Source organism: Hydractinia symbiolongicarpus, chromosome 10 (genome assembly GCF_029227915.1).
Source record: "Hydractinia symbiolongicarpus strain clone_291-10 chromosome 10, HSymV2.1, whole genome shotgun sequence".
Classification (NCBI taxonomy): Eukaryota; Metazoa; Cnidaria; class Hydrozoa; order Anthoathecata; family Hydractiniidae; genus Hydractinia; species Hydractinia symbiolongicarpus.
Window position 1 is genome coordinate 13,794,433 of NC_079884.1, and position 17,455 is coordinate 13,811,887.

The 17,455-nt window shown below is 32.9% G+C and overlaps 2 protein-coding genes across 3 annotated transcripts; both read left to right on the forward strand.

Moving 5' to 3' along the window:
• The first annotated feature begins 3,538 nt into the window (after positions 1–3,538).
• On the forward strand, positions 3,539–9,436 carry LOC130612038 (cysteine and glycine-rich protein 1-like). Of its 2 annotated transcripts, XM_057433326.1 has the most exons (5): positions 3,539–3,560; positions 5,580–5,780; positions 6,933–7,162; positions 7,497–7,596; positions 8,443–9,436. In XM_057433326.1, exons 2-5 carry the CDS (start codon positions 5,606–5,608, stop codon positions 8,532–8,534), a joined length of 597 nt encoding a protein of 198 aa, XP_057289309.1. In that variant the 5' UTR covers positions 3,539–3,560; positions 5,580–5,605; the 3' UTR covers positions 8,535–9,436. The 2 variants fall into 2 exon arrangements, with proteins under 2 accessions (XP_057289309.1, XP_057289308.1); XM_057433325.1 differs by lacking the exon at positions 3,539–3,560 and having other exon boundaries at positions 5,290–5,780.
• Positions 9,437–10,521: 1,085 nt separating this feature from the next.
• LOC130612344 (uncharacterized) lies at positions 10,522–15,094 on the forward strand. Its single transcript, XM_057433649.1, has 2 exons — positions 10,522–11,104; positions 13,894–15,094. The coding sequence occupies exons 1-2, from the start codon at positions 10,754–10,756 to the stop codon at positions 14,815–14,817; spliced, it is 1,275 nt and encodes a 424-aa protein (XP_057289632.1). The 5' UTR covers positions 10,522–10,753; the 3' UTR covers positions 14,818–15,094.
• Positions 15,095–17,455: the final 2,361 nt, after the last annotated feature.

Here is a 17,455-nt window from a genome sequence, read left to right on the forward strand (position 1 = left end):
AGTTCGCTTTTGTTGGCCTTCCTCATTGATCCATCTGCTGTACACAAACTAAGCGGGACTTGTACTGTAAGGCAATGACGCAGTTTTGTTTCACGGATCATAAGAGCAGCTTTCCTAATATACATCAAACATAGAACAAGTAACTATTTTTTTTAAGATTTAAAGGTAAAGTACATACAAAAAGCGATTTAAATGTAAACTATATAAGTTTAACATAAATGTTCCTGTGCTCGCTCAAACTTTTTGTACGATGTGACGTCATTATTTACAATCGGGTCCAATCCTAAATGATATCCCACCTGTTTGTTTTTTTATGAGAAAAAAATTGAATATGCAAAGGCTAGTACAAATAAGGAAAATTAACTAAAGTCAGTTGTTTTTGATTTCTAATGCTTTTTTATGCTTAGAAAAAGTGATTTTTACTGAAGTTCTTCTAAAGGAATGTTAGAAAAAATCTTTGCCTAAAAAAGTTAGGAAATAATTTTTTCACAGTTAAATTTTTTTTTTGATGTTTCCACGGGCTTTTTCGACTAGTATTCAATAATTTCCTGAGCACGGACCAGTTGAACATTGTATCAAAGGGTGCCATTAACTATATTTATTGTTGTACAGAATAAAGTGTAGGGCAATTTTACTGACCTGTTTATACAGTAGAAGGTACCAAAGATTGGTTGTAAGAAAGGTATTAATGTGCAAGGCAGTGTACAAGAAATTGTAGTATGGAAGACAGATTTCTAGAAAGTTTCAACAAAGACTAAAGGTTAGAGGCTTAATTATTATAATGATGTCTAAAAATTCCTTAATTTGCTTTCTTTTTTAATAAATTCAGTTTTCTCACAGATATTAGGAAAACATATTTTGTTCAAAATAACATAAGTAGGCAGGATAACTTTTCATTGCAAAGAGAAAAAACTCAGAGTTTTAATTAAGTCAATTCGCAAAAAATTGCTGACTGTAGAGAAGACAACTTTGCAGCTGTGTTCTGGGAGAACTGTAGGTCACATGCCATTGATACCATGGTTATTTTGTTGCAATAACCGTTACAGAAATTTAGGTGATACAAACAACATTTGAAGAACAGGATTTGTAATTTAAACTTTTTTCATAAGAGTGGCAATTTCAATTGGGCATATCTCTTTTTGTGCATGACATTGAATTTGAAATTTGGTGACCTTTCGTAACTTTTATTATAGATTCTGAAACAAAAAATTTTTGTAAAAAATTTTAGTTTCTTGAAATTTCCCGCCCTTTTTGAAGGCATGGACTGTTTTTCTTGAATTTTGTTTTCAGCAAGTCAATATAAAACAGTTTTGTTGCATTTTTTTGTTCTAAAATAGTTTTAAATATGCTAGTGAATGTTTTTGTGTTACCAAGGATACATACCACAACGTGTACATAATGCAGACCAGAATTTTGTATTATCAGGACCAGAACATTTTATTTTTCAGAAAAATTATATGGCGTCATTTCTGATCCCTATGGCATCATTTAATTTCTGTTACCTAAATGAGTTTGTACTAAGACATTCTACAATTGTGTCAAGTTTTATCACTCAAGCATAAGTGGTTCAGGATTTATGACCTGCAGGCACTTGGCACCACCTCCCCCCCAGGGTTACAAGGGCCAAAAAAACTTATTCTCTTCTTTTGATCTACAAACGTAAACTTTTTTAACCTAATTTTATGCCCCTAGTCATAAAAGCCCTTGAAAATGGTATAAGTTGGTTGGAAAAAAACATCAAATTATTTTTAATAATTACAAGGTAGTGTCCAATGAGTCCAGACTAGGCAAAATATAAATAAGAATTTTAATCTCTTATTTTCTATATTCTTTTTTCGTGTAAGAACTTGAAACTCAAGAGATGTGCTATTTACCTTAGTGAAGTCACAGAGATATCATAGACTCGGTATCTCTGCATGGTGCACTAATTGGCTGCCTGCTTTGAACTGTGGTGTAGAGCTTTTTAGACTCAAAAATCAAGATACCATAATTATTCGAATTAGCAGTAAAAATCTTTTAAGTTTAATTGGTGCTTATTTAGTATAAAAATCTTTTTAAGATTACTAAAAATGCATCTTTCATGAATTTTACAATAAAGATCAAAAAGCATGGATTCTAGAAATTTTCTCAGTAAGGTGCAAAGTGCTTGTACATCTTGACCTTAAAGTGCTGAATAGTTTTACTACAATAAATGACATTGCAGCCACCACACTTAACTAGTAAACAAGGCCAAAGCGAAAGTGTACCTTTATATATTTTGTCAAATTTCCACTCAAAGCTGCTACTTAAGCAATTTATTGCATTAAAATAATAAATTTTCACGTATTTAGGTATGCATAAAACTTGATGTGTGTGGAATATTTCTTTTGAAAGGCATACAATGAAAAAAATAAATATGATATTTAAAGTATAGTATATTTCCCCAGCCGAACTTAATCCTAAAATTAAATATAATTGTGAATTCATGTTAGTTACCGTATTGCCCTTGATGAGATTAAATATGCATTAATCTAAGTTTCATCAAAATTAAACGTGCAAAACAAGATGCAAGAAATTTAAACTGGCACAAAATTTCATGAATAAATGCATACATAAAATGATGTATATTTGAAAACTGTTTTGCAAAATATTTATTCCTACTTCCTAGAAGTGTTAGCCCGCTTTACAGTAATAGTAAGTAGAATATTCAAACATAAGACCTACGCAATTTTTTTTTTCCTATCAATGGTTTAGGTAAATGTATGTTGCATCTGCTAACGACAAACAACTATAGTGGAAGAGCTCTGTATATCCTTGACTTACAACCCTGGGCTTCAACCCACGAGACTCGTTTCAGTGTTGACTTTATCAAAGAAAAAGATACTCTTGGTAACCTAATGGTGTTGAAACTTTCACCACCAATTTTTTACCACCCACAAAATTAAATTCCATCGATTTTTTTCTGTGGAATTTTACAGTACTCTAAGAAAGGGAAAAACTTCACTTATTCAAACTTTTTTTTCCCAGTTATGATTTTATAATACACAGTTCATATAGAAAGCAGGACTTATCAAAGATTGTTGTATTGTGACAAGGTTATTGTAAAACTGTATGACACAAATTGATTAAATGTCATTTAAATGTCTTATCTGTCAGTCACGAAATATTTGTTTGCTCAAAAGAGTTTGGGTGAGTGGCTTATAGTACTAATAATGTGAATGCTGAGCATCTGTTTTTTGTTTTGTAAAGAAAGATAAGTTTGTTCATGGGAAAATTTTATTTTTTATACAATATCATTGTCTGTGTGGATGTGATATGATAAACGTTTTTTTTGTATTGATTGAAGTCATTAAGAATTTTTTTTAATGTTCTGTAATTGACTTCTAATTGTTGCAAGACAGAAACTCATTATAACTGTGAAAATTCTTAATTAAAAAAATAGTTTGTGTTGCAATATTAGACGGAATGAGGACATAACAGTACAGTGACATAGATTTTTATTGGCTTACAACCTTATCTCTGAATCTATCTTTTAAAAAAACAAAAACGTATAACCTTTCAAAATCATCGCTAAGCTTCAGGTAATCACATTGTTTTTATTGATTATAGTTCCTCTCAACAATTGTCGTTTTAATTTTTTTTTAAAAAAGAAAAGCATTGTTTGTGTCAACATGTGATAGTTGCTATATTAATTTATACCAATGTGGAATACAAAGATATTGGGCTGTGTCATTTAATGTTTGACCATTTTGATAGCATCAGTAGCGTTTGGATAATAACCTTTAGACTGGTGTCGAGCTGGTATTTGGTAAGAGCACATATATTCATATATGTATAATATAATATAATATAATATCAGAAATTAATTTGTTTAAATATGATATGTTTGTTTAGGTTGTATGTTATGTAGGCAAAGATTTCATATTTTCATTAAGTTTGTCTTGTTATTTGATTTTTTAACAAAGGAAGGGTTTGTTTACAAAATCCAGGATTAAACTAACTCTTTTGTTTTTTTTAGTTGGTTATTTATAAGATGTAGTCTGCATATTTTATTTACTATTGTATATTTTTATTGTGAACGATATCGTAATGTCTGTACTTAACGGTCGTTTAGACGCACCATGTTTGGTGTAAAAAATGTAAATATAAAAGAGATCAGACATTCATCCTCTTATTTATTGTGGAAGGATCATGTTTTAATAATTCGTTCTCATTTCATATATATTTTATTAATGTTTCATTGTTTATTTTGATTAGTCATGTCTACTGTTTCTAATGTACACAATTTCTCTTCAATTTTTTTTTCCAAATACGAGAATTATGCATATGGAACACAATGTTCATCTTTAATTATATTTTCGCGATATGAGATTCTACGCGTGGAAGTTATTGTGTAGAAAAATTATATTTTGGTGAAATCTAAATTTTAAAAATGTTGGTAATTCGATGCAATGATTTCTTTCACATCTGTGTCTGCAATGTTTGATGGACTTGTTTTATAAAATGGTGGGTAGTGGAATATGACAATAAAGTGATGTATATAAAATACTATTAACAAATTATATATGTATATTATTACAATGATATAAACAAAAATGTATAGTTATGAACTGCTGGTGGTATTGTACACGTTTTTTTTTTCACATAAAGATAACAATTCAATGACTGTAGTTGAATAAAACATTAGGATGCTGTTCAATGGAAATAGTTGACATTCTAAGGGGATTTCACAGGGTGTTATAATTGTGGAAAACTGTGATATAATCCATAGAGGTAGGATTGCATGATCTCTCTATTAGTTTTGTATCTTGAATATTTGCTTGTGTTAAAATATTGCATGGGACTTTATCACATGCTTTTTAAATAACTTTTCATACGTCTAAGTTTTTACCAACCTAGTTTTTAGCTTACCAGAATGATAGAACGGAAGATTACAAGCAAAGAGGATATTATTGTCGTTGAAATTATTTTGATTTATCACGTACAAAAATATGCTCCTGTTTTGTTTTTGGTTGAAGTTTTATTTTTATTATTTTTTATATATATATTTTTTCCTTTTTCGCTATATACTGTCTGTTAGGCAGGTTAAAACGTTCCTGCTTATTCTATGCCTACACCAGGTCGACATATCAAAAGCATATATAAACTGTTTCTAGTTTATTCTATTAGGAGGCATCTACGTAAGACTTCATGATATTTTTTATATGATTTTATATTTTATTGTTTGTTTTCTGCAAGTTTACTGATGTTAACTAAACACTGGCATTTCGAACAATTTTTTTGTTTTTGTATTGATATATATTTATTTATTTATTTTACAAACTTTTTTTGTATAAAATCTGTTTAAACAAAAACGTCCGTGATCTTAAGTAAATCACAGGCTAGTATCATGGAGTTGTTGTTCTTTTTTGAAGTGTTTTTATTGACAAAAAAACTGTGTATTGTTCGTGTTGCTTCTATGTTTGTTTTATGTGGTTGCCATCATGTAAGAAAAAAGAAGTTATTTACGATGTTAAGCGTATCAAATGTAAAAGTTGCACAAGCATTTTTATGGTGATTTTCATAGAGTTTCTTTAAAATAACATCTTTTATTTTCAAAGGAAGTATATATTTAATTTTTACATAAATGTCAACGAAGCCTCGATTTGGTGGTGCACCTAAATGTGGTCGTTGTGGCAAGTCTGTGTACACTGCGGAGGAAAGGCTTGCAGCTGGTAAATCGTGGCACTACATACCCTGTTTCACCTGCAAACTTTGCAATAAAACCCTCCAGTCCACAACGGTTGCTGAAAACATGAAAAGTAAGTCCAAGTTCTGTTCTTAAGGAATAGGGTCGAAGTTGTTTATTCCGTGGCATTCACTGCAAGGAAAATTTATTTTTGAATCAGGAAAACAGAATCAATTTTCAACATTTAAACCAGGCTGGTTATTAATCTTGTTTTTCTTTTGTTCTAAACAATTATTCTTATAAAATATTATAAAGCTTATTCTTATGAACAAAAACGTGTACTAAGTTTGGACGCCCTGTTTTTATTCTTTCCATACACAACAAACGTCATTGTATGTGGTACATTTTATCGGCAATCCTCTGATTTAGATGGTTTTAATGATAGAAGCTTTTAGTATGCTTTTAAAACAACTGTCATTCTCTTTAATAGGCTTGGATTAACTAAAGTGTCGGTAATAACGTCATCACGACTTGTTAATAGACGCCTAGCCACAATCCTCACATAATAACTCGCGCTATCATCTCATCTTCTTAAATGTACACTTCTCACCAATAAGAAAAGATAACGACAAATATAAAATTTTAAATTTTATTAAATACTTTTATTTTCTACACTCAAATTATTATTTCAAAAACAATTAACGGTGATTTTTTTGTTAAATCTCTCATTTCTTCAACAGCATTCATATCCGCGTCTAAGCTCCGTCTTTCGCTACTAGAAAATGTTATTTACAGTGACTCATTATCTAAATATGAAACCAACATGAACTGAAATAAGCACTACTTTTAGGCTCTTTGGGGCTATGCTAAAATATGCGTTGCTCATTGCGAAAGTGCTGTGCCTTGATTACCCAGATGCACCTCGATGTCAAATTTCAGCTCTGTTTTATGATAAAATGAACTTTAAGGTTGGCAGCTGTGACTTTTTTACACTGTACACCTCCTTATAGTTTTCAACAGGTAGAATGAATTAGAAGTGACTATTCAAAAACGTTGAAAATCTCGAATGCACAAATAATAATAGTTTTATTATTAATTATTTATGTATATTTCTTTTCCGCGAGTTGTATTTTAAAGAAGTTACGCAGGTATCCTCTTTAGCAAGTAGTTGTGAGTTTGTGCTTTCCTGAAATGCGCTTTTCTAATCACGCCCTCCTGTCTTCTAATTTCAACATCATTATATCGTTAAACCATTGTCGCAGTGTAACTCGTGTTTTGTTTTTAGGTCACGAAATTTATTGCAAATCATGCTATGGAAAAAACTTTGGTCCAAAAGGGTACGGTTATGGCGCGGGCGCGGGTACACTTAGCATGGATGGCGGTGACAAAGGCTGGGCAACCGATAACGCTCCTTTGAGTGAAGCTCTTTATAACAACAAATATTTAGGTGGGAATGAGTGTGGCCGGTGTGGAGGCTCGGTTTACACTGCAGAAGAACAAATAGCAGCTGGCTTGGTGCGTTTCTTGGAGTACTATTTTATATTTTTAATTAAATTTTGATTTCTTAAGCGTCTGTTGTGTAGGTGGAGAATAAAAGCATTTATATGATAAACACATTAAATATCTTATTTCACCCACGTGCCATTATATATTTAACCCCTCTTTATCGCTTATTTGAGATAGTCAGTGTAACAAGCATACTTATTGTGAAACATTTTTTTTTTCTTTGTAAGAGTAGTTTGGTAAGTAGGTTGTGTTTTTGTAAACATCAGGTTGCCATAGCAACATCAAGGTGTGGAAGCCATTATCGCATCCCACGTGAATGACGATAATTTTTATTTTTGTTTAGTCTTGGCACAAATCCTGTTTTTTATGTAAATCTTGCAACAAAAGACTGGACTCCACAACTGTCCAGGAAAGCATTGAAGAGCAAGATATATATTGCCAAGGTATGTCGAAACATTGCGAAACAATAACATGAAACACGTGAATATTTTAAATTTCATGTGTAACTTGCAGTGCCATCTGATAAACTACATGAAATTTTTTGCAAGACGAAGCTAAGATATTTAAGCAGAGCATAAACAGTGAGCATGTCGTAAACGTAAATAAAGTCTCAGTTCTAGCTTAATTTAAGCACATTGGAGGTTAAATGCTCTGAAGAAGGTTAGCCTATCAGAGTTAAAGCCAATGTATTTGAGACTGCGTCTAGCGAACAAAGCGTAAAAAAGAATGCAGAAATCTGTTGTTTTTTTTGGAGTACAATTTGCAGCATATTTCTACATGTAGAAATCGCGTGCGTTTTTTTCTCGCGAAAAGATAAAATCTGGCCTTTTGGCGTTAAATTATTTTGGTGGATTATCTTTCTGTATCTAAAAGACAATGTTGAAAATTACTGTAGTAATAATGCTATACACTGGATGTCTGCAAAAAAATAAGATTTCGGTAGGATTTGTGCGACTTTTTAATTTTGCGGACTTGACCATAATTGTGAAATCGGAGAATTAGCAACCAAAATACTTAAGGGTAGACTAAAAAATGCTTTTAAGGGTAGACTAAAAAATGCTTTTAAGAAAAATTGTCCGGGGTTTAGCCGGCATATGATTCAAACGAGAGCTTTATTCTACGATTAAAGATTGCTCTAAAAATACCTTATTTAGCCCGTGGTCCAAAACCTTGGACAGTAGGCTATTCTTGCGTGTTTGTATATATTCTTGTATATATCCTTTAACAGCACTCCTTTTACTGCTATTTTTGTTACTTTATACGTTATGACTTAACTTATCTATTTATAGCATGCTACGGCAGACTATTTGGACCAAAAGGGTATGGGTACGGAGCTGGTGCAGGTGCATTATCCAACACTGGCAAGGTCCAGGGTTACTAAAAATAGCTATTGTACAATATTTATATATTATATATACTTAAAAGTTTTTGTAAAGAGTCTTCTGTTGAAGGTAAATAATTATTTTTTAGACTCACTGACAATGATAAACTTTTTAGGTACAAGAAGCCTTGTTTTAAATTTTACGCTTTTTCACCATTGTCACCGTAACTGACGCTCACCTCAACTGTTCTAAGTAACCGGTGTACAATTTTTATTGCACTGAGTCACAGCTTGTATGTTGGACTCGCCTCGTCAACCTGTAGCGCATGCTGAGATTGATAATACGTTTTTTATAGAGCAGTATGTTTCTTATTTAGCCTCGATACTCTTAGTATTAACTTTAATTTAGCCTGTATCAAATTCCTTCACTTGTCATATCTCAACGCAAGTGTGGCAGCTAAGCAGGTGTAGTTGACACATCTATTTACTACGTAATACTTAGCATTTTAACGTCAGAGGCAGAATTTTGTTGTGAATATTCGATTTTTATTCTTTTGCTAGGGTTGCTTAAGGTCGGTTTTCATTAAAGCATTCAAAACCGAACCTCCCAACTCCCCGTATTTGGGCATGCGCATCCAACAATACTTGAGAGATGCGACAAGAACGCCTTTAGTGAAAGCCGACCCTTCAAGCAGAAGGATATTTCAGACTTGTAAAATAAGCAACAAATTACAGCTCCGTGTTCTGATAAAAAACGTGTGGTGAATATTATGCATAATTTTAACGGTGCTCTCTGGAATAACTTTATGACTGTCGAGTTTAACACTGTTTCAGAGATGATTGTGGTGCTTCTTTGAAATCAGTCAGTGTACGGCAGTCGACACTATATCATACGTAATTTATATAGGCACAATAGGAGATAACATGTACGTGTTTGTGCGAGAAAATACTTATTTATTAAACAGTTGTTTTGTCAACGCCCTTGGGATGGATTAGATTTTACATATTGCCTTTGCAGGTCTTTATATAAGAAACACTATGTTTCTTATAGTTACTTTCACAGCTGCCACTTCGGGAAATATTGAGAAGATTGAAAGATTCTATTTACCAGTTGACGGCTATCTTGCTGAAAATAATATTTTAAATGTCTAAAACCGGAATCGAATTCTAAATTTTCAGAAAGTCTCTTTAGGCGTATCTTTAATGATTGAGATGTTGTGCCACCTCGTCCCCATGGTTCTTTTTGGCTGTTGTCAGAGCTTACAATGTCAAAAAAGTAAGAACCCTTGGTAACGAGGTTGAGATATTGTGATAAAGCAACACGTTACGTGTATTCACCACATCATTATCAAAAGTTACTTTAAAAATCGCGACAGAAAATTTCTGGTTGACTGGAAAAGTTCGGGTATAGCGAAATTGGGATAAAAATTGTATTAAATCTTTCAAAAGTTCAGAAAAAAAATCAAAGTTTACTGATCCCCTTTTGAACTAACTAGTTTTGAACTCCAAAAATAAATGAGGAAACGCGTAAATATTTCGTCCTAATTTCAAACCTCGTCACCAGGGTTCTTTCACTTTTTTATATTAGAATCCCGATATAAAAATGTAAAAAAGAACCCTAGGGATGAGGTTTGGAATTGGGATGAAATGATGCGGTCCCTGATTTTTTGGGGAGTCTATCTATATAATAACTGGGTTCTTTAATTTCTTGCACGATAGAATTCAGTTTTTTTTCTTGGCCTGCATATGAATAGAAAAGTCAAGCACATTTCCTGTTTAAACACGACGTGTAGTATTTTATATATAATTCGTTCGGTTTTTGTGAAAATTGTTTCGATGTTCGTGTTGCAGTTTGGCCTCCTAAAAATTTTGCAAGATTTCCTAAATATTCAAAAAAAGTTTCATGCGAAGAAACCCTGCAACGAGCTCGTGATATATATCTTTGTTCAGCACAAGCCTTCTTTTTTGAGGAAATTCCCAAGCGGCTTTTTACAAACCTGTGTTAATGACTTTATGCAAGCAATGTTGATTAGCAAATGACACACATACAACGACAATGTTTGAGGGAAACTACTGCACTTTAGTAACTTTCGGTACACTCTCCCACACAAAATAATTCGAAACACGACATGAAGTCTGAATTTTATGGCAAATAAGCGTGTGCAAAAGAGGTTGCTTAGAAAAGAGCATTGCTATGAAGAGCAATGAAAGTTAGAATCTCATTTGTTTAAAATATTATGTGGGAAATATAAAAAGTCATTTATCAAAACACAACAAAAATGGTCGACGAGCAAGAACTTGATGATGAAAATTTCTTGAGATCTTTGGATTTGGATGAGGTAATTGTGCCAGAATTAAAAGATCCCGTAAACGCTGTAAGTTCGTGGCATAATGAAGTGAGATACCATTGTGATCAATTGATCACAAAAATTCGCAAAAAGGAGGAAGAAGTAAAACAAATGCTGGCACAAATTGAAGAATCTAAAGCTTCCATGATCAAGAAAGTTCAAGAGAGAGAAAAGGTTTTAGAAGACAATTATCAGAAAAGATATGCAGAAGTGGAAGAGAAAAAAGTAGAGTTTAATAAGAGAAAAGAAGAATTAGAGAAACAATATGCATTAAAAATTCAGGTAAGTAGCTAGCAGCTAGCTACCATTTGTCATTTTTCTTGTCCATCTTTTTTCTATGCACGTTATATTTTTATGATGTAATTATGTTTCTTACAATGTCAGTTTTTACAGCTGTAGCAGTTAGCTACCCTCTACTAACCTCATCTTATAAAACAGTCAGGGATAACCACAAATTAGGCTATAATAGTCTAATTAGTCTCCTAATTAGGCTATCAACATGGTTTTTGCTTCCTATCGCTGTTCTTTTGCATAATCGCAATGATTTTATTAGCTAAAAACATTCTATAGACCCCTTTTGATGGTCCAAATATATTTTTCTTTATTATTTGCACTGTCAGAAGATATAGCGTTTAGTTTGTTTTGATTAAGAACACATGCGCTGTATTACGGTTTCTTTGTTTTACGGCCACGATTGCTTCTAAAAAACGGCTAAATTTCCTGCGCGCATATTTTCAACCTGGTGGCACGTAGCCTAAATAGACTATTTCTCGTCTAATTAGCCGATCCAAAGACTTTTGACGTATAATTTTTAGTCCCATGAAGCAAACTATAAAAAATTTTGCTCAAACGAAGATGATGTAATGAGCAACAAAGCTCTGAAAGAAGATGGCGCGACCAGACATGGTTTTTGAGATAATCATAAAAGAAGAAAACACATCTCCTAAATAGGAAATGATCTCCTAACTAGTCTATGGAAAATCTCCTAACTAAGCTACTATCCTAATTTGACGTAATAGCCTAATTTGCGGTTATCCCTGACTGTAAAATATTTAAGGTCAAATGATTGTAAATGTTCTTTTTCTTGACCATCAAAACAATTTAGCTATTTTCTTATTCTATGAGTAACACCTCCCTGGAACAATGATTTCATTTTGTCTGGATATTTTACTTTTGACTTAAAATAGAATAAAATTCACTATATCAGATTCAAAGTATTGCGATATCAGCTTAGAACCCTCCAACACTAAATTCCTAAAGCCACCATCAGTCAGGGAAATCCTCTTAATTAAGCTGTTAGCTTAATTTGGAGATCTCCTAAATAAGCTGTATCATACACCTTAATTAGGTGACATACATCTAAATTAGGAGGTAGAAAAAGTTTTTCCCTGATTTCTCAAAAAATGTAAATTTTAGCAGAATCACCGCTGCAGCTCTTTCATCGTCGGTTTGACCACTTTATTATATATTAAGGAAAACAATTTCTTATCAAAATTAAGAATCGATAAAAATAAACCCTTAGGGTCCGTAATTTCCCCTTTGCTTTCTCCAACATTATTTCGGATGGAGAATTTAAAGCACTTTAGTATGGGTCTGTATCTTGATGTCTTGAAGTTGAGGTATCAAGAGTTATGGTCAGTTGATGGCATGTCTGCATTTTGCCCTTGCTGCACAAGGTCACAAAGTTAAAGCATCTTTTGTGCAGCTACATGTTTTTAATAAGCAATTGAAATTCCAAAATAAGGTTTAAGGATGCTTATGAAAAGTATTTTTAGGCTTAATATATGCTCAGGTTATGCTTAATGGCAAAAAGATTTATTGGAATATGCTTATGAAAAACACATGATCAGGCTCAAGCTTATTTGTAAAAAAATATTGCATTTGAATTTTCGGCATTAGTAATTACAACTTAAATCTCACTACATAGTGGTTAATTCAGACATTAAGAATAAAAAGAAAAACTGCTTATGAAACAAAAAAAATATAAAACCTTCGCAATTTTTTCTTAGGCTTCATATAATGCTTATCATATTTTTATAAATTACCAAATTTAAGCCTACAGATGCTTATAAATGTCATGTTTATGAAATAAAAACACCATGTAATGGTTTTCTATGAAACAAGATTTTGTTTAGTATTACCTATCCTGTGTAGCTTTTATAATAATGTTAAAGTGGTAGTCATTAGAGAAAGATATATACTCGGACTAATTCCAAAAAACCCTCACAAATTTGCGAAAATTCCGAATTTACGAAAATTTACATCTGTTAGATTTATGTTTTCAGGCCTGCGCCAAATTAAATTTCAGTGAATATTTGAGAAATTGGTATCTCTGTATAGAAGAAACTTTTTCCCCTCTCGCAAGAAATACCCTTACATACGTTTCGGTAAAAAGAAAAAAAGTGAACAAACTTTTGTTCACTGACTAACATTTTGCACAGACAATGCCGACTTTTTATCGCCGACTAACCATTTTTACCAACTTTAATTTTTGTCGACTCAGTTTTGTCGTTATTTACTTTTACATTTTTAGTGCATTAACAACCCAAATGCCTGAACGTTGGATCTGCACAGTCGCAATTTTTACCTAAATTGATATTCAAAAAGAGTTTGTTATAAATTTCTGTGCATATAATTTAACTTAAGAAGTACTTCCAAAAGAATTCAGTAGAAGTGACCATTTTGGTAAAATTAACCAGCAAAAGGTGACCATGCCTGTAAAATTTATTTGGTAAAAACTGACTAATTTTTTTAACAACTAAACAATTTTACTTATTTTTTTTATGTCAAATTGTTTTTACCCAATTAGGTAATCGAAAAATTAAATGAAAATGTTTGACCCTCGCAACTCGACAACAAATTGGTCGAGCTAACGGATGTTCGAGTTATTCGAGTTTCTAGTTAACTGGACTTTTTTATAGGAAGATATTAACGAAAGTTCGATGGAGCCAAGGAAATGGTTCGAGATCATGAAAGTTTGGGTTATCCGGTGTTTAAGTTATAGGGAGCTAACTATGGGTGTATTGCGTTATTTAAGTTTGATTGACTAATCTTCTATTGCTTTGGTTCAGGAATTTGAATCTGAGAAGGAACAGATGAATAATCTTTATGAAATCCAAGAAGGCAAAGTCAGGCTGGATGTTGGTGGACATATGTTTACAACGTCGAAGGTGACACTATGTCGAGATCGAGACTCGATGATTGCTGTCATGTTTTCAGGAAGACATAATGTTATAAAGTCCGACGATGGTTCGTATTTCATTGACCGAGATGGGACACACTTTCGATACATATTGAATTACTTGCGCGGCGTTATAACCTCCCCTTCGGATCTACCAGAAAATATAGCTATATTAAAGGAGCTTCGATGTGAGGCAGATTTTTATCAGCTTGTTGGACTTAAAGAAATGTTGAGCGAAGCTCTTGACATTCCTGTGGACAAAATTGACTATACCCAAGAAGAAATAACAGAGATGATGTCTACTTTGGTTCGTGGGGATTCTACTGATTCAGTCAATATGAACACTTCGTCTTTACCTTCGAACTATTTGCATGACATCCCGACTAGTGGAGAATACGATCCAGTTGGAAGAGCTCACTTCGTTAGTCAGAATATGACCAAATGCAGCTTGAATTTTACTAATAAAAGATTAAATGGAATATCATTCGCCCATTCGACATTTTTTCATAACGTGTCTTTTCGAAATGCTTGTTTGGTTGGTGCGAGTTTTTATGGGTGTGAGTTTGGCATCGGTGTTCAAGTGAATTTTAATTATGCTGACTTGACGAATTGTGACTTTCGCCAGTGTAAAGGAAAAGAAGCCGGATCTAATATGAATTTTGGTCATGGCGGAGGTCTCGTTAGTGGTTCTAGTTCGGAGACATTTCTTCAAATGGTCAAACAAGCCAAGGTTTCATTTAAGAAAGCTAAAATAGACGGTGCATTATTTGATCCAAAACTTTTTGCATATTTGAAGGCAATTATTAAGAAATAGAGCCACAAAGGAAGTAACAGAGCAGTGGTGTTGCAACTGCGAAAATGTAAAATATTGTGTGGCTCAACTAAAGACTTTTTTTTTTCCATTAAAGAATCACTCTTTGAAATTTCAATAAACACGATTAGAACTAGGGGTTTAGTAATTGTTAAGGAGGGATAATATTTTTGTAAATTTTAGTTTCAAACAAAATGCCCTTTATTATTTTACTACTGTGGAAACTTTGGGTTCTTATTCGAAGACCGTTTTAAGTTTAAATATATATTAGTTGCTGTTATTTTTTGTATTTTATAACTTTTTTATTTAATTTTTGCCTTTCAAGGTATCTTGAGCGGGAATTTTTGGCGTGAGGTAAACTTGGCTAGATTGGCGAGTAATTTTGTCACTCGTAATTAGCCTAATCAATTCCACGCATATTAATACATAGTTGATCAATTTGTTCAAAAATGAAAAACAAATTAGGCACACAACCTTCGACAAAATAAATTATGGTAAATAGACGGGTTTGCGTTCAGGGAAGAAAATTTTCCCGCAAAAGCTTTCTTCCATTTGAAGTACTTAATATGATTCAATTAAATTATTACAACTTTCTGCAGCGCTAGTCAAATTTAATCTACCCCGAAGTTAACTCGCTAAATTTAACAATTTTTTTATTTCACGCTAACTTTTCTTCTTTTAAGGGATTTGATATTTAAGAATGTTCGTTAATTTGTTTAATATGCTTGTTTTCACGAGTATTTATTTTTGCAGAGTAAGAAGAACTAATCGCATGTAGTTTTTTTTTTACGAATGCCATATATATTCAATCTCGTCCCAGGGCTCTTGCATTTGATCTTGTGATAGGATGGCTGTAGAATACTGATAGTGATGGGGACGAGGTTGAAATATATTTAAAATATAATAGTGAGTATAAATTTTCGAGAATGTATATTTCACGAAAAGAATCTTAAAAGTGTATATTACACAGAGTATCCATTTTTGCTTGTATACACTTCGTGAATGTCGTTATAAAGTTTTTTTTAAGTAAAACTATTCGCGAATTTGACCGAAATGCGCAAAAAATAGTTCACGCGAATGTTGACACGGTTGAGGAAGATAGAGAAAAGTGTAAATCCTTTTATTTGTGTATTCATAAAATGCATAAAAAATACAAAAAAAAAGATTGTGATTTTCCTATTGGAGAAAGATTTCTACTCGTGAACAAATAATTTTAAAATGGTTTTGAAACGAGTTATGTGTGCATATTTATCCAGCGTAATTTTCATAGAGTAGAAGTCTTGTCCTGCTTAAATCTTGGAATAAAAAAAAAAACGTGTATAAATTTTTGCTTTCCAATCATCTCTATTTAATATCCGTGAGAAACTTCGCTGTCGTTCTGCTTGTGACGATTTACAGCATCTCTGAGAAGACGGTAAATTCTAAACACAAATTGTATGTGAGAAAGGGAACAGAAATAACAAGGTGCAGGTTCAAGTCATGAAAATAGTGCAGCAGAAGTTTTAGTTAAGTGAAAGCGCGAAAAGTTAAGAATGTTTCACCCGATTCGCAATTCCGATTATAATGGGAGAATGTAATCGGTACTTATGATGAGATGTTTATTGGAGAAAAAAAATCACAAATGAGTCCTGATATACCATGCATCATTGCTAATAATCTAAACCTGTGTTCAGGACGTATAGATTCAACTGGAATGTAATTTTCAACTTCATCGTCTTTGTCAATTATGAAAGCCCTTGGCAATTCGGCTTTCTTTCTGGAAAACCGATCCTGGAAACAAGGTTGATATCGCATACAACGACAAGAATTTCACCTACAGTCACTTACTGTGATCCTGGTTTGGAGTATTGAATTGCCGCCTTCATATTCATGTCAATGTGAAGGATGTCTGCACTACATTGAAGTAAAAGATTCACCAAATCCACTTTGCCCATCTGTGTGGCTAAAATTAATGCGGTTCTAAAGGAAGTCCAACAGCCCATTAAAAACATGGCACAATGTTTAACCTTGTTTTCAGGGCTTTTTGCCTTTCCAAGACACTGTGATAACGGTACAAGGTAAGAAATCCTGGGAATGAGAATGAGGGATTGATTTAACCTTATAATAACACCACAACGAGACTACAATGATTCTCTTTGCACTTTCGCTCCTATATACTCCTGGGTCAATATGGCGCAACTGTACGACAAAAATTTCAGGTAGTAAACAAACTGGGAACAGAGTTTGAATAACATGCTAAAGTTTGTTGAATAAGTAAGGAAATGTGACAATACCTTCCCATTCCTTCTGTGGCGTTGACAACTTCTCCTGACGCGATCATTTCCGACATGATTTGCACCGTACTTACTCTTTTTCTGACGAGACACGCAAGATGTAAAAATGTCAGCTGACCTTCATACTTTCTCTCACTGCTTATCCCTCCTTCGTGATACAAATACTTTAATATATCAAACACTTCGTCGCCATATTCTTGTAAGCCATACTCAAAAGGATTTCTGTTGTCGAGTGCTGGTTTGCGTACAATCGCACCACACTGTACAAGTAGTTTTACACAATCGAGATCCTTCGCTTCTACAGCCTAAAGTTTATCACCGTTATACATGTGTGTTACAACACTACGAAAACGTAATCTTACTTCTGA